The sequence below is a fragment of the Pithys albifrons genome, chromosome 20, assembly GCF_047495875.1.
Source record: "Pithys albifrons albifrons isolate INPA30051 chromosome 20, PitAlb_v1, whole genome shotgun sequence".
NCBI classification, from domain to species: Eukaryota; Metazoa; Chordata; class Aves; order Passeriformes; family Thamnophilidae; genus Pithys; species Pithys albifrons.
The window spans coordinates 3,634,544-3,652,360 of record NC_092477.1 but is presented as its reverse complement, the minus strand read 5'-3'; the positions used below and the strand labels follow the sequence as shown (position 1 = coordinate 3,652,360).

At 53.1% G+C, this 17,817-nt stretch overlaps 1 protein-coding gene across 1 annotated transcript in view; it reads right to left on the bottom strand.

Moving 5' to 3' along the window:
* The window catches only part of NSMF (NMDA receptor synaptonuclear signaling and neuronal migration factor), a 58,567-nt gene that overhangs the window by 38,468 nt on the left and 2,282 nt on the right, over positions 1-17,817 (bottom strand). The window contains exon 2 of the mRNA XM_071574376.1: positions 6,399-6,460. Within this exon, the coding sequence (XP_071430477.1) occupies positions 6,399-6,460 (62 nt within the window). The remainder of the gene's footprint in view (positions 1-6,398; positions 6,461-17,817) is intronic.

Genomic DNA, 17,817 nt, shown 5'->3' with positions numbered 1-17,817 from the left:
CACTACAAAGGGCTGCCACACCACCAATGTGCTTTCTTTTTGTGAAACAATTGGATAATTCTTCATTTTCATTCAATTTAGCACCTTCAGTAACTACACACTGGAGAAACAAGTCCGTGTGCAAAGGGAATGTGAAGCTTTATCCCAGACCTGTGGTTAATAAAGAATTTATCTACAGAAAAAAAAAAGACAGTGTGGAAGGAAAAGAGATTCAAAACCCCATCATAATGAATTATTGGCTTGTGAAACTGAACCTGCACCATTTCAGGTGCAAGTTATTCACATACATGTGAGGTCACATAAACAGGGAGCCCAAGCCATGATCAGAGCCCCTTTCTGTGCTGGCAGAGAACTGGATGCAGGTGCCAAAGCACTGAACCTGCTCCCACTGTGGCATTGTAGGTTAATAGTTTGCTTCTGGTAAGACAGAAGTGAAGCTGGGGCAGGAATCAGTGCTGAATTATTGCTGAGCCCCAGGGATGCTCAGAGTGAGGACAGAGGGACAGGAGGGGAGCTGAGCCCCAGGGATGCTCAGAGGGAAGGACAGAGGGACAGGAGGGGAGCTGAGCCCCAGGGATGCTCAGAGTGAGGACAGAGGGACAGGAGGAGGGGAGCTGAGCCCCAGGGATGCTCAGAGGGGAGGACAGAGGGACAGGAGGAGGGGAGCTGAGCCACAGGGATGCTCAGAGGGGAGGACAGAGGGACAGGAGGAGGGGAGCTGAGCCACAGGGATGCTCAGAGTGAGGACAGAGGGACAGGAGGAGGGGAGCTGAGCCCCAGGGATGCTCAGAGTGAGGACAGAGGGACAGGAGGAGGGGAGCTGAGCCACAGGGATGCTCAGAGTGAGGACAGAGGGACAGGAGGAGGGGAGCTGAGCCACAGGGATGCTCAGAGGGGAGGACAGAGGGACAGGAGGAGGGGAGCTGAGCCCCAGGGATGCTCAGAGGGGAGGACAGAGGGACAGGAGGAGAGGAGCTGAGCCCCAGGGATGCTCAGAGGGGAGGACAGAGGGACAGGAGGGGAGCTGAGCCCCAGGGATGCTCAGAGGGAAGGACAGAGGGACAGGAGGAGGGGAGCTGAGCCACAGGGATGCTCAGAGGGGAGGACAGAAGGACAGGAGGAGGGGAGCTGAGCCCCAGGGATGCTCAGAGTGAGGACAGAGGGACAGGAGGAGGGGAGCTGAGCCCCAGGGATGCTCAGAGTGAGGACAGAGGGACAGGAGGAGGGGAGCTGAGCCACAGGGATGTTCAGAGGGGAGGACAGAGGGACAGGAGGAGGGGAGCTGAGCCCCAGGGATGCTCAGAGTGAGGACAGAGGGACAGGAGGAGGGGAGCTGAGCCACAGGGATGCTCAGAGTGAGGACAGAGGGACAGGAGGAGGGGAGCTGAGCCACAGGGATGCTCAGAGTGAGGACAGAGGGACAGGAGGAGGGGAGCTGAGCCACAGGGATGCTCAGAGTGAGGACAGAGGGACAGGAGGAGGGGAGCTGAGCCACAGGGATGCTCAGAGGGGAGGACAGAGGGACAGGAGGAGGGGAGCTGAGCCCCAGGGATGCTCAGAGGGGAGGACAGAGGGACAGGAGGAGAGGAGCTGAGCCACAGGGATGCTCAGAGGGGAGGACAGAGGGACAGGAGGGGAGCTGAGCCCCAGGGATGCTCAGAGGGAAGGACAGAGGGACAGGAGGAGGGGAGCTGAGCCACAGGGATGCTCAGAGGGGAGGACAGAAGGACAGGAGGAGGGGAGCTGAGCCCCAGGGATGCTCAGAGTGAGGACAGAGGGACAGGAGGAGGGGAGCTGAGCCCCAGGGATGCTCAGAGTGAGGACAGAGGGACAGGAGGAGGGGAGCTGAGCCACAGGGATGTTCAGAGGGGAGGACAGAGGGACAGGAGGAGGGGAGCTGAGCCCCAGGGATGCTCAGAGGGGAGGACAGAGGGACAGGAGGAGGGGAGTTCAGCAGGATGGGCACAGCTCACAGGCTGCTGTTAACACCCTGAGCCTGCTGACTGCTGCTCCCTTCATTCCATTTGCACATGGCTCTTGTCACCTCTCCCACTCCCAGCTGCTCCATCCATCCATCCATCCATCCATGGCAGCCAGGCCTGGCACAGCTCCCTCCTCTCCAGCCACTCCAGAGACTGACCCTGCAATGACTCTGCTCTCCCACTTGCTTTTGTCAGCAACACCTTTGTCTCACACAGCTGCAAAGCTGCTTTGGACCAGACAAACCAGGTTCCTCAGACAGTTTCTTTTCAACCAGATTTTTGCTCCACGAGGATTTATTGTGTCTGAGATACTTAACAGCAAGATGAAGGGAAGAAGAGCAACGTGTTTGATCTGCAGATCATGTGTCCTCTGGTAACAGAAACATCCAAATGACATTTTCATCACTTCCCTGTCACCTGGGCCGAGTCCAACAGCCTGTCTGGAGCCTGGGGACAGTCCAGTCCTGAGGCCAATCCACTTCTCACCCCCCTTGTCATTCACACGTTTGATTTGGCCTCACTTGCTCCTGTGTGACATTTCTTTCTTCACCTTCCACACAGCACTGCCCACCACAGTCCTTGGGGCACACGTGTCACCAAAGACACTGGCAGCAGTGACAATCTGTGCTGGTTAATGGGCAGGATCTTGGAAAAGGGAGAATCCACGTTCTCAGTACATGCAGATCCCCATAATTAGGCCTTTATTAGTATTAGACACTTACAACACACCCTTTCTCAGTCAGAAACTCCAGTGTGAGCACTCACTGTCACCCAGGGAGCTGTGAAAGGCCTCACGCTGCTTTTCCTTGGCTGTCACCACCTTTGTGCAGAGCAGGAACACGCTGGGATCAGCCCCAGCTGACTGATGTTCGTCCACACCTCACTGACTGCACATTGCCTTGTAATCCCTGGGACGAGGAGCTGATAAATCAAGGCAGAAACAGCCACAAGGCAGAGACAGAAGCACCAGATCTACTCCTGCATTTAACAGCTGAACTGATGATTAAAGAGCTGGCTGGAGGGTCAGGCCCAGAGAGTGCTGGTGAATGGAGCTGCATTCAGCTGGTGGCCAGTCACCAGTGGTGTCCCCAGGGGTCTGTGTTGGGTCCAGTCCTGTTTAACATCTTTACTGAGGATTTAGATGAGGGGATTGAGTCCATCAGCAGAAAATTTACTGATGACACCAAGTTGGGAGGGAGTGTCGACCTGCTGGAGGGCAGGAGGGCTCTGCAGAGGGATCTGGAGAGACTGGAGGGATGGGCTGATTGCAATGGGATGGAGTTCAACAAGGCCAAGTGCAGGTCCTGCCCTTTGGCCACCCCAACCCCTGCAGCGCTCCAGGCTGGGCACAGAGTGGCTGGAGAGCAGCCAGGCAGAGGGACCTGGGGGGACTGAGGGACAGGAAGCTCAACAGGAGCCACCAGTGTGCCCAGGTGGCCAAGAAGGCCACTGGCATCCTGGCCTGGATCCAAACTAGCGTGGCCAGCAGGCCCAGGGCAGTGACCCTTCCCCTGGACTCTGCCTTGGGGAGGCCACACCTTGAGTGTTGTGTTCAGTTCTGGGCCCCTCAGTTGAGGCAAGAGATTGAGGGGCTGGAGCGGGGCCAGAGAAGAGCAACGAGGCTGGAGAAGGAACTGGAGCACAAGTGCTGTGGGGAGAGGCTGAGGGAGCTGGGGGTGTTCAGCCTGGAGAAGAGGAGGCTCAGAGGTGACCTCAGCACTGTCTGGAACTGCCTGAAGGGAAGTTCTGGCCAGGTGGGGGTTGGTCTCTTCTCCCAGGCACTCAGCAATAGGACAAGGGGGCACGATGGGCTCAAGCTCTGCCAGGGGAAATTGAAGTTGGAGAGCAGAAAGAAATTCTTTGCAGAGAGAGTGCTCAGGGATTGGAATGGACTGCCCAGAGAGGGGGTGGATTCCCCATCCCTGGAGGTTTTTAACCTGAGCTTGGCCGTGGCACTGAGTGCCATGATCTGGTAAAGGGACTGGAGTTGGACCAAGGGTTGGACTTGATGATCTCGGGGGTCTTTTCCAACCCAATCCATTCTATGATTCTGTGATTCAACCACAGGATCCTGACGGGCTTGTAGAGCCCAACACTGCCCCTCTCCCTGCTCACAGTGCCCCTGTTCTGCCCTGGGCAGCCCAGCTGGGAGCTGGAACACACTCAGGTACCTTGAGGTATGTCCTACATCTTCAACTTCTGTAGAAGAGGCCCTTCCTCTGTGTCACTGGAGTCCCTGGAGGACAACTGGTTCTACAGTCCTGTGCCAAGCCAGGGGTGAAGCCTCCAGAAACCTGCACAAGTGATCCTGAGCCAGAATTTCTGCAGGAAGGAAAGACATGACTTCCCTGTGATGGGATGAATAAAAGGCAGCCAAATTTTCTACTCTCAACATTTTTTATAGGCCAGCAACCTTCCTACCATGGTTATTTATAAAGAAGTGTTACAGACTGTGTTAAATTATACATTGCAGAGATTCAAGAGATGACTTAAAAATGACGAGTCTTTTTTTCCCCCGCTCCTCTTTAGAATTCAGAGTAATTTCTAGGGAACTTTTTGCATTTCCAAGTGACTCCTTAAGGATCCCATAAGCATTGTGGTATTTCCCTGTGTGCCTCTCACAGCTGGATTCTGGTCTGTGGCAACTAAACTCCATTTGGATTGACAGATGATCTGCAGCTTGAAACACCAAGGGGTTCCAAGCACAGGGAGGGCTGGAGTGCTGCTCTGGGGGGCCTGACACATCATCCAGGAGTCCCATCAGCTCCAATGGCCTGCCCAGGGAGGTGGTGGATTCTCCATCCCTGGAGGTGTTTAAGGTGAGACTGGACGTGGCACTGAGTGCCATGATCTGGTGATCACAGTGGGGTTGGATCAAGGGTTGGACTTGATGGTCTCAGAGGTCTCTTCCAACCCAACTGATTCTATGATTCTAATTCCATGTTCTCCTTAGCCACAGTCAGAGAGGAACAAGCAACCAGGAGCACCCCCAAGGCTGAGCAAACAACAGCTTTGTCAGTGCAGGTCAGAGAGGCTCCTGCCCCTTGGATCTGACCAGGGTTCCCCACCTGAGCAGATCTGCAACCTCCTCCTGCCTCCACCACAGTCTCTGCCTAGTCTGGATGTGCCCCCACAGGTGCTGGGAGAGCACCACAAATGAGCAGGAGCCAACACTTCTCCCTGTAGGAAACTGGGCTGGGGAGGTCCAAAATAGGAGCAGCAAAGACAGGAGCAGCTGCAAAAACGGGCACAACAGAAGGATGGGTTTGCCACCCTGGGAGCTCCTGCCAACCTGTCTCTGCACAATCTGCCCAACCCTCCCTTCCTCCTCTGCCTCACAGACACCTCATCTCAGCTGCACCAAACCCCAGCCCTTCTCCCCCCTGCCCTTCCCACCACCACGGGCTGTTCTCAGAGCAAACATTGCAAGGGGAGGGTCACAGGAGCTCCTCCTGCCTGACAAAAATCCAAGAAAATGGCAGTGCATTGTTTTAAAGCCCTTCCATACACAACGTTAGCACAATTCAGCCAAGGGCAACTTGAAGGTCATTAGAACAGATCCAAGGAGAAAGGCAGGGATTCATTCAGCTGGTTGCCAAAGACTACTGTGACTGGCCTTGCTCTTTTAGCAAGAGGTTTAAACACACACAGAATTGACTTCAAATTATACAATCACTCCACATTACATTCTATTTAATAACTTTATCCCCTGCAAAACAGTTCAGCAGCAGAGAGCAATCTGCTACTTATTCACACAGGATTTTCTGTGGATTCCACAGGATTTTCTACAGGTTTTGCAGTGAATTTATTGTCTGCAAAACGTTTTCTTTCCTCACAGAGAAGACATTGGCCTGTCAAGTGAGTTTCTCTGGTGCTCTCCTGCCCACCAAGCAGAACTCACCAGAAGCTGATGGGGGCAACATCTGCATCTAAAATACTAACACATTAACTAGTCCATGCTGGTGCCCTCAACCACACAAGGCAAAGCTCAGTTTAACCTCTGTTGAAGCAAACCCTGGAAATAAATCCAGCTGTTACCTTTGCCAGCAAGGACAGAGTGCTGCACATCCACCAAGCACATCACTGAACACAACATAACTCATCTTTTGTTATTCCCCAGGGAAAGCAAGACCCAGGAGTGACAAACCAGTGCAGAAGCCTTGCACTTCCCAGATGAAACTTCTCCCAAGGACATCAGCTCCAGGGGTGGATTTACCACAGGGCACTTGTCCTCTAAAATTTGACTTGTCCCCCCAGCCCACCTGAGTCACCAAACTGCCTTTTCTCCTCGAGGGCGACTCCTCCTGCTGAGATCTCACACTAACCCTCTGTTATAAATAAATGCACTTTCATTTTCAGGCTATTCAGCAATAGGTGCATGAACACAGGGACACAAGCAAGGCACAGTTCTCTTACCTGAGCCATTTCTGCTCTCAGGATGGTTTTGTGACAGGTACTCTCCAAAAGCCCTCGCCGCTCTGCACATCCAAGAGTCGCAGCCAGGGAGAGAAACAGAGATGGGGAGTGGTTAAAAAGGCCAAGAAAGAAGGAACAGTTCAACACCAACACTCTGCTGTGTCCCTGCACTGCCATCCCCTCAGCCAAGGGGACACCAGTGTTGAACACACTGCCACAGCAGTGAGGCTTCCTGGTGACACACCTGGCCAAAGGGGCAAACAGAGCTGGGCTGGAAGTCCAGGACTCTGTTAGTCTTTACTTTCTCTGTTAAAGCTGAAAAATAAAATTAAAATGCACCTGCAGACCTGTGACTCAAGAGAGCCAATTCTAATGCCAGCTTTTCCCTAGACATCCATTTCCCCCAGGTGTGCAGAACCTGAACTTCCCCTGGACTCTGCGTTGGGGACGTCACACCTTGAGTGTTGTGTTCAGTTCTGGGCCCCTCAGGTCAGGAAAGAGATTGAGGGGCTGGAGAAGGGACTGGATGTGGCACTGAGACTTCTCTTAAACACCTCCAGGGGCAGAGAATCCACCATGTCTTGATCCAACCCCACTGTGATCACCAGCCCAGGGCACTCTGTGCCCTGGACTGGTGATCACAGTAGGGTTGGATCAAGGGTTGGATTTGATGATCTCAGAGGTCTCTTCCAGCCCAACTGAGAAGAGAAAAGCAACGAAGCTGGAGAAGGGACTGGAGCACAAGTGCTGTGGGGAGAGGCTGAGGGAGCTGGGGGTGTTCAGCCTGGAGAAGAGGAGACTCAGAGGTGACCTCAGCACTGTCTGGAACTGCCTGAAGGGAAGTTGTGGCCAGGTGGGGGTTGGTCTCTTCTCCCAGGCACTCAGCAATAGGACAAGGGGGCACGATGGGCTCAAGCTCTGCCAGGGGAAATTGAAGTTGGAGAGCAGAAAAAACTTCTTTGCAGAGAGAGTGCTCAGGGATTGGAATGGGCTGCCCAGAGAGGGGGTGGATTCCCCATCCCTGGAGGTTTTTCAGCTGAGCTTGGCCGTGGCACTGAGTGCCATGATCTGGTAAAGGGCCTGGAGTTGGACCAAGGGTTGGACTTGATGATCTCAGAGGTCTTTTCCAACCCAATCAATTCTATGATTCTATGAACAGTGTCACCAAGGTCACAGCCAGCCTGGGCTGCCAATGGGGCTCACCAAGAGGGAAGTGAAGGCATCTCCTCCCAGCCGGGTTCCTGCAGTAAACTTGGCCTTGTTTCTCTCATGCACATAAGAACAGGCTCATTGCCTTCAACCCCCTCCTGGCAGCCCAGAAGGAGGTACCTCACCCCAGCACCAACTACCTCTCCCACCACCTGCTCAGGTCCTGAATGCTCCCACCCATGAGCTGTCACAGCTTAGACATGAATGCCCATTTCACCCACCTGAACCTCAAGTCCTCAAGCACGAACCGTGTCAGGATTTGGATCACTGGAGAAGCTTATTTGAGACACACCCACAACCCACCCACCCAAAAGCAGTTCCTGGTTCTCTGATGGGTTGAGGTCCCATGGATGACCGAGATTTTACTGGAATATATTAAGAACCAACCAAGCAGGTGGAGCTCAACCCTTATCACACATCAAGGCCTACGTAAGAGAGCAAACCTATGAATATTCCACCCAAGGAGAAGCTCTCTACTTGCAACCCACACAGGGAAGGAATCCTTGGTCAAGGCAAGCATTCCCTGGAATTCTGTAATCTCCAGACTCCAACTGCCAGGATTTTGTAAGGTCCTGCTTCTGGGCTGGTTTTCCTGCACCCAACAGACCTGTGACTCCAGAGAGCCAATTCTAATGCCAGCTTTGCCCCAGCCATCCATTTCCCCCAGGTTTGCACAACAGTGTCACCTCACAGTCAGGCTTGGGTTGCCAATGGGCCTCAGCAGGAGGGAGGTGAAACCCACCCACCTCCTTGGGAAGGCAAACCAAGCCACAGACCCAGAGCTCAGCACTCTCAGCCCACAAGCACACCAGCACCTCTTGGGAAGGAGACAAGACTTGCTGCAACTGGGAAGACCCTCCATACCAAGACATCACACTCACTGTCCTCCTCCTTCAATGCTGCTCAACCTCAACATTCTCTCCAGTTCAAGCTGCTGCAAAAACCTCATCATGGCCATTAAATATTGTGCTGGTTTAAAGGGAAACCAGCAGGAGAAATGAACCCAACATAAAAGAGATTATAAGTCAGAGTTACAATTTAATAACAACATTCCAATCAATGCAATGGCACAAAGAGAAATTGGGTTTAACCCCCAAGCCCAGCAGTGTAACCCACCCCCTGGGGCACAAACACAGGGGGGTTTGGTGGCCCCTGTGCTGAGCCCCACGTGGTTCCCCTGAGTGCAAAGGAAAAGGAAGGGACAAACCTGTTGGTGCAGATGATGGCACAGTCTGGTGGAGAGTGGGGGGCTCCTCCTGGCCAGGGTCTGCTCCTCCTCTGGATCCCAGGAGTGGTTCCCCAAGTCCCCAAAGCCCCAGACTGTCTCCCCTGAGGTTTGGGTGGGAGCCCCCAGTGCCTCCCCCAGGGCAGGGAGTTCCACACTGGGGGATGTGACTGTGGGAGTCAGGGGGGATTTTGGAATGGTTGGTGGCCCCTGAGCAGAGCTGAGCCCTCAGGTGGGTGTGGAGGTGCCAAGGAGTCCCTGGAGGGGAGTTGTCCCAGCTCCTCTGCCAGGCTTCTTTCCCAGCCAGCTCCCAGCCTGAGGGCTCAGCTGTGCCCTGGGCAGCTGCTGCCAATGGGCCATTGGGAACAGTTGCTGGGCAATGGCCCAGAGGGTTTAGAATGCCCAGCTTTGGGCACACCCACACTGGGACAAACTGGGCCCACCTGCTCAACTGGGACAAATACCTGAGTGGAAAACGGCTCTGACCTCCAAAACAACCTTCTGCCTTGCTACCCAATGCAGCAGCAAAGCCCAACATGCGTGGCCACTGCTTTGATGCACCTCCTCCTGAAAGGGAAGAGATTAACAGAGCTCCAAGGCACCTCCCAGAGTGTGTGGAGCAGGAAGGAGCAGGCAGTCCATTTGTCATCCACAGCCAGCCACCCAGGATCGATATGGACAATGGAGAGAGAGTAATTCAATCTCCCCGGGACTAAATTTCAGCACAGCCAGCTGCAAAACTGGAGCTGTGCAAAAAGCTCAGTTTAAGCATCTGCATCTTTGCAGACTGACATCCAGCGCTGAGCTTCTCCCTCTTTTCAGATCCTTGCCTGTCTAGCCCAGGTTATGCTTTCAGACACTTGCTTGGGGTGGCATTGCCCAAAATGTGCCTCAGCACCCCCAGAGATGGGCACAGACAGGCTCTGTCACATGGGGAGTGGGACAATCAGCTGCAACCCCACTGCAAAGAGCAAAGGGATGACCATCATGGCTCACCCACCTACCCAGGAAGAAAAGCACCTCACGGGTGTTCCTTGTACCCTCAACCTTTCTGTGCAGACAAAAAGCAGGACTTGGTCCCAGGACAACACACAAATGCAAAGTTGGGAGCTGGAGTGTGGCTGCTTCAGGGAAGTGGTGGAATCACCATCCCTGGAAGGATTTAAAAGCCATGTAGATGTGGCACCTGGGGACATGGGGCAGTGGTAGGTGTGGCAGTGTTTGGTCTGCAGTTGGACTCATTGATTTTAGAGGTCCTTTCCAACCTAAATGATTCTATGATCCTAACATCAGGCAAGAGCATTCCTGGGCTACTCCTGCACTCCATCTCTGGGGTGGTTAAAGCTCAGCCAAAGCCAAGGCTGGTCTTGCCCAGCAGCAGCAACAGCCCAGCTTTGAGCAAAAGGCTGGGCTCAAGACTTCCTAGATCTTTTCCAATGAGACTTCTGGGACTCCAAGGCTTCCCATGGAAATGTCAGTCCTTGCAAGGCATCACCAACACCATTCACAAACACCCTCAGGAAAGACTTTGAAGCTTCTCTTTTGCATCAGGAGTTATTTCGTGTGCATAAAACAACAACGAGCAAGTTCTCAGGTAATAATTTATCAGTGAGAGAACACAGTGATTTAAACAAAAAATGGTGAAATATGATGATAAAAAGTAGCCTGTGACTAGTTCAAAAGCTCCAAGAGCTCCAAGTTCATCAGTCATTCTCTCCATTCATCTCTCTGCCAATGCCTGAAGCTGATTTGTCTGCCTGAAAACCTGAACCAACCTTCACCCTTAGCTTGCAAACCACAGGCTCAAAAAACTTCCCAAGCCCCAAACTGCAGACTGGCTAACACAGAGCCAGAGAGAAGCACTGCCACCCTCCAGCCCACCTTGTTCCACGGTGAAAACAGGGAGTAGGAGCCCAGGCAGAGAGGTGCTGAGGGGAAGGCTGTGCATGTGTCTGTCTACACTTCAGCAAGGCCTTTGACACTGTCCCCCATAATATACTCCTGGAGAAGCTGGTAGCCCATGGCCTGGACAAGTGTACCCTCTGCTGGGTCAGGAGCTGGCTGGAGGGTCAGGCCCAGAGAGTGCTGGTGAATGGGGCTGTGTCCAGCTGGTCACCAGTGGTGTCCCCAGGGGTCTGTGTTGGGTCCAGTCCTGTTTAACATCTTTACTGAGGATTTAGATGAGGGGATTGAGTCCATCAGCAGAAAATTTACTGATGACACCAAGTTGGGAGGGAGTGTCGACCTGCGGGAAGGCAGGAGGGCTCTGCAGAGGGATCTGGAGAGACTGGAGGGATGGGCTGATTGCAATGGGATGGAGTTCACCAAGGCCAAGTGCAGGTCCTGCCCTTTGGCCACCCCAACCCCTGCAGCGCTCCAGGCTGGGCACAGAGTGGCTGGAGAGCAGCCAGGCAGAGGGACCTGGGGGGACTGAGGGACAGGAAGCTCAACAGGAGCCAGCAGTGTGCCCAGGTGGCCAAGAAGGCCAATGGGATCCTGGCCTGGATCCAAACTAGCGTGGCCAGCAGGCCCAGGGCAGTGACCCTTCCCCTGGACTCTGCCTTGGGGAGGCCACACCTTGAGTGTTGTGTTCAGTTCTGGGCCCCTCAGGTCAGGAAAGAGATTGAGGGGCTGGAGCGGGGCCAGAGAAGAGTAACGAGGCTGCAGAAGGGACTGGAGCACAAGTGCTGTGGGGAGAGGCTGAGGGAGCTGGGGGTGTTCAGCCTGGAGAAGAGGAGGCTCAGAGGTGACCTCAGCACTGTCTGGAACTGCCTGAAGGGAAGTTCTGGCCAGCTGGGGGTTGGTCTCTTCTCCCAGGCACTCAGCAATAGGACAAGGGGGCACGATGGGCTCAAGCTCTGCCAGGGGAAATTGGAGAGCAGAAAGAAATTCTTTGCAGAGAGAGTGCTCAGGCATTGGAATGGGCTGCCCAGAGAGGGGGTGGATTCCCCATCCCTGGAGGTTTTTCAGCTGAGCTTGGCCATGGCACTGAGTGCCATGATCTGGTAAAGGGACTGGAGTTGGACCAAGGGTTGGACTTGATGATCTCGGGGGTCTTTTCCAACCCAATCCATTCTATGATTCTATGCAGTGACCTCACTGTGCTGTTTCCCCAAGCAGACAAGGTGGGATGGTGCAATCCAAAGTGCCAGAGCTTCCAGGGAACAGGCAGCATCCAGAGCTCTCCTGCAGGTCAGGAGCACAGCCAAGGAGCACAGGGCAGCTCCAAGGCCTTGCTGCCCTGCCCAGGCTGAACCTGCAGTGCTGTCCCGGCCTCTGCACGCCCACAGCTCTCAGACCCCACAGGCCAAGCCAAGAGCAAACAAACACATGGCCACGGCTCTCCAGTGACAGCAAACTCGGCAGTGAGGCCTGCACAGCACAGTGTGCAACGGGGGATTTCCAGCCAATTACCTTGCAAACTTCAGACTAATTATTTCCCTATTATCTCAGTGGTTCTCTCCTACATTGCTGCGTTCCAAGCGCCACCGGCTCCGCCTTGGCTGAGCCTCAGCTGAGCTCCCACTGATGTCTCCACGTGCCCCTTGCCAAGGGGACTCTGATGGCCATGCTGATGGCTCCTTATGCCCATTTTCCCCTTGCCAAGCCTTTCTCTGCCCTCACTGTGCTCACAGTCACCCCAGTTTGCCAGCACCTGCTCGTTCCCCCCTGTCCTTGGCTACCCACTGGCCTCATCGAAATAAAGCCAGAGCAGAACTCAGATGGTGGCTGTTCTATTTATCCCATTCTCTTCTATCTCTTGAATCTACACCCTGTTTTAACACTAGTTAATTCACACTATCAGGCTTTTCTCTCAGCTCAGTTTGCCTCCACTATGTTATGGGTTCACCCAGGTGGGCCTAGATTTGGGCTCTGGAGTCTGGACTAGGCCAAAGCTGTCAGCTGACCTGAGCTGGGCTGAGCCAACAGCTGACCTGAGCTGGGCTGAGCTGACAGCTGGCCTGAGCTGGGCTGAGCCGACAGCTGGCCTGAGCTGGGCTGAGCCGACAGCTGACCTGAGCTGGGCTGAGCCAACAGCTGACCTGAGCTGGGCTGAGCTGACAGCTGACCTCTTCTAGCCAGTAATTTTGTATTCCATACCACATTATGACATCATCTCCAGGGCAGTAGGAACCAGTGTGGGAGTGGTTAAGGCAGTCTCTTCTCAGCCCTCCTCTTGGGAGGACTCACGATGCTGTCCCAGGGGGGATGGAGAGGACCAGGCCCACCACTGGCTCACAGGGTACCTCAGGAAAGTAAAATGTATTGTTCTGGGTCTCTCCTTTCTGCTTGGGTTTGTCTCCCTGGGAAATAAACTTCTTCTAAAGTAACGTGTAGTTAGGACAGGAGAATTTGTGTGTTCGTTAAGAAGTTGAGGTGGGGAACTTGTTGTTGTAGACTTGTGTGAGTGAATATTTGTACTCTCTTCTAATTGTCTCTTTCTTTCTGTGAAAAATATATGTAGATTTAGTATAAATGCAGTTTGAAGTGGTTTTTTTTCCTTTCCCCTCTCTTTTCCTCCCTTTCCCTGGTGTTAGGAGGGAGGCTTTTCTCTCTGTGCTCGGGGGGGTTGGCAGTTGCTTATCTCAAACCAAGACACACTATCACCAGCAAAGCAGTTCAAGCCCCACCACACCATCAGATGGCACCGGACACAAACCCTTCAAGTGGGTCTGAGCAGAGATGCCTTGGAATAATTTAAGTGGCAAGGGGTGAAAATGAAAACTGGTTTCACATAAATGAGATGAGGTACAAGGTCCCTTACAGGGCACTGGCTGGGGAGCTACAACCCTGAGTGCCTGACCCTGCAAAAGCTGCACACAATGAGCAGGTAGTACTGAGAGGTGATGGGCTGATGACGTGACAAGTTTAGTCCTGACTCATCTGGAGAGAGGTTTGCATTTTAGTGGCAGCTCAGACCTGCATGTTCCACAGTCAGAACAGCTTGATTTGACAGATGGACATCAAGCAGGGAGCACAGCTCGAGCACACTGTGCTGCTCAGTCTGACCAGCACAGACCTCAGGAACCACCAGCACCTTCTCCAGCCTTCCAGCACAACGCCCTCAGGAGTGGGGAGAGTGGAGGAGTGAAGGGACTGGAGCACAAGTGCTGTTGGGAGAGGCTGAGGGAGCTGGGGGTGTTCAGCCTGGAGAAGAGGAGGCTCAGAGGTGACCTCAGCACTGTCTGGAACTGCCTGAAGGGAAGTTCTAGCCAGGTGGGGGTTGGTCTCTTCTCCCAGGCACTCAGCAATAGGACAAGGGGGCACGATGGGCTCAAGCTCTGCCAGGGGAAATTGAAGTTGGAGAGCAGAAAAAATTCTTTGCAGAGAGACCCTGAGATCAGCTCAGTTGGTTAAAACTCGGTTGTAATAATGCCAAAGTCATGGGTTCAAACCCCTGTGTGGGCCATTGACTTAAGAGTTGGACTTGATGATCCTTGTGGGTCCCTTCCAACTCAGAATAGTCTGGGATTCTGAGAGTGCTCAGGGATTGGAATGGGCTGCCCAGAGAGGGGGTGGATTCCCCATCCCTGGAGGTTTTTCAGCTGAGCTTGGCCGTGGCACTGAGTGCCATGATCTGGTAAAGGGACTGGAGTTGGACCAAGGGTTGGACTTGATGATCTCAGAGGTCTTTTTCAACCCAATCCATTCTATGATTCTATGATGGGGCAGCACAGCACAGGCAGCAAAGGCAGCTGCCCCTCTGGGGGCATTTGTCAGTACTCACTGTGCATAAGATGTCAGAGCTGGACTCGGGTCTGGAGGGGAACTGTGGAGCAGGGAGACAGCCTAGACAGAGATTTGCTCGAAGGAGCAAAGCCGCCAAATGACAAAGATCTCAATTACAACGGGAAGAGCCTTTCATGTCTCTGAAATAATCACATCAGCTGCATAAAAAGGGCCTTGATGCACACGAGCAGCTATGAGAAACTGGTGCACATAAATTTATGTAATCCACCAAACTGACTCTGAAGTGAGTGAAGAAATGTGGATTGAAACACTCAGAGCGACAGGAAAGACCTCAGATAACTCCACTTAGAGCCCAGCAGCAAGCTAAGCAAAACCTGGACTGTTCAGATGTATTACATGGGAAAAATAACACCCACCATCTTCTTGTGCTCCTTCAGAAGTAATGCCCAGAGGAGCTGCAGCAGGAATCTGTTGTGACAGCACCTGACAGTGCTGCATCTCAGGCAAACAGGAGACAAGAGACCTCCTGCATCATCAGGACCTACGTCCTCCTACAGCAGCAATCCTGCTCCTGCCACCCAACAGAGAAGGGAACACCTCCAGCATCTCCACAGTTAACAGCTCAGTCATCAAAGACTGCTGGCACCTACGTTGTTTAAGCCTAATAGTAACAATACCCTGATGACAATTAGTTTTCTGAAATATCTGTGTAGAGAGTTGGGAGCTGGAAAATTTTAATTTTAAAACTCTCGCTCTCAAGAAAGGAAAATCGGATGTCAGCAATGGATCATAAAGTCCAAGACCCCACAGTCTTGGAGTGCTTTAGTCATCAAGTTTGGACAGGAGGAGAGAGGAAGAGAATAAAGAAGTTGAAAGAAAAAGGCAATGAGTTCGTATCACTTACCAGAACATTCTCAAGCAGCAAAAAAGAGTCCATGAAGAACCCCCCAAGTTAAGCCTCTCATGCAACAAGAAACCAGGGAAAAGGAATATATTCATGTACCTCTGCATTTTGTCAGTGCAAAATTTACCCTGTCACAGCAACTAATGCTTTGTGGCCGTGTTCAAAGCCACTCTCCAACTCCCTCTAGTCAGTAGAGATGGAGTGAGACCAAATTCTTATCTCTCTGTGGGGTACCCAGGATTAGAGGCCAAGGTGCTGAAATTGGGCAAGCTGAACCACACACTGAACACCAAAGTATTTCTTGTGCTAAGTACAGCAAGGAGAGATGGTTCTGGAACACCCAGCAAGAGCTTCATGTCTGTTGGCTCCCACAGAGCAGCACAATGCAAAGCAGAGCTGTAGGAAAAGCTTTATTGCCTCATTTGGGGTGTCAGTATTTTTCTGCAGGTGTCAAGGCAGCAAGGGCAAAAAGAACCCATTTCTAAGGGTTTGGGTTCATCTGCATCCTCAGAAGTGTGCTGAGGAAGCCAAGGAGCGTGGGGCAGACACCCCCAGGCCCTGAAGGGAACCTGCAGCCCGGGCACCGTCAGCGGAGGGGCAGCACCAAGGGCACGGCTCAAGGACAACCACGCCAGTCCTGCCTTCAGCACTTGGGGCCCAGGAGCTGCAGGGCAAGAAATGCACACACAGGGAGGAAACAGCCTGGCTGGGAGCTGTCACATCCCAGCACTTCAGAGGAGACCAGAGCAGCAGCCCCAAGCACAGCCACTCTCCGGTGTGTGCACGGAATCAGTGCAGATCACTCAGGAGAACACGAGCAGAGCCCAAGGTCAGCAGCACTGTGGATGTTCTCCACGGTGCTGGCACGGGGCAACCATGGCATTGGGTTGTAGGAAGCTGTTTAAAAGACCCAGCACACACCAAGCTGTGTGGAGCTTAATTAATTCTCCTGGGACAGGAGGGGCTCTCCCGAGTCGCTCTGCAGAGGTTTTAATTTAAGAATCCAGGGAGCCTGCACCTTGTGCTCAGATGCCATCACTCACACCAGCTCACAAGCCTTGCTCCTTGCTCAGCAGGGCTCAAGGGTGCACACACACACTCCATCCATTCATAATCAATGTACATCAGTGGCCACTTGGACTCGCAGCACATTTCAGGAGGTGGATTTTCTCTCCAACGAGAAAGGTCATGAGAAATGTGAACAGGGCAGAGCTCAGGAGATACAGAGGAACAATCCCAGGGGCACCTCTTTCTGCAGCACAGGAAGAGGATTCTACAACTGCCTACACGCACAGGGCACCTGATCACTGCAGCAGTGGTAGCACACAGGTGACCCAAGTCCCCAGCCCTGTGGGATGGACAGAACAGTCCCTGTAGCCTTCTCTAGTGTCCTGCAGAGTCCTTGTTGTGGATAAGGGCATGGGGGATATGTGGAGGAGGACCCCGAGCTGAGGAACTGTGTGATGTGCTCCAGGAAACCCACAGAAAACCTTTTAGCAGTTGAGTCATTGCCATTGTAGAATTCCCAGAGTGGCAGAGCCCACAGGAGGCAGGGACTGAGCTGTGCAGGCAGGGGCAGGAGGGAGGCACATGGGCAGCACCTTCTCATGCAAAGAGGCACTGCAGGGAGCCCCTCGGCAAGCTCTGTGCCCTCTCCAAAGGCTTTTTGGATTAGGCATTCCTAGCACAGGGAGACACATAAAAACACCTGTCCTGCGCCATGGGCTACATGACCAGACACTCCTCAAGGACTTTTCATTCCCCAGCCCAAGTCCAGCTGAGTTTTCCCATCAAACCACCTCAATTCACACTACCAGGAGACTCTCCAGAACTCCCACATAAGTGTACCTGCAGCTTGCCAGCAGTCACAGCAGGTACACAGCAAACCAGAACCCCAGAGGCACCTCCCAGACTCCACACAACTGATACTACCCGAGTAGCATCTGCCCACCTGGGTGTGGGCTAACAAGTCATTCCTTCAAAACACATTAGTCGCTCCCAAACACCCACACAGCCACTTCAAATCTTACCAATTACCGAGGATGTTGTTTGTGTGGCTGTCTAATCCCACTCCCAGAACCCCATCACAGCAGTTATGGTGCTTTAAGTGCCATTTCTGTACATCCACCTGGCTGACATCACCAAAGAGAATCCCACTTCCAAATCTCTGAAAGCCACTCAAAGCACCCACATTTCCATGACTGGTTATGGACAGAGTGCACCAAAACGTGGGGAAAAGTTACAGGCTTTCCATGGGGAGCTTCTCTAGAGACACTCCAGACTCTAAAGGATGGATTTCTTTACAACTCAAACAGATGACAACATACAGACAGCTTTGGAGCTCCTCACTCCAAGCCTTAAGACTTCTCTTTGCTCCCAGAACAGCAGAG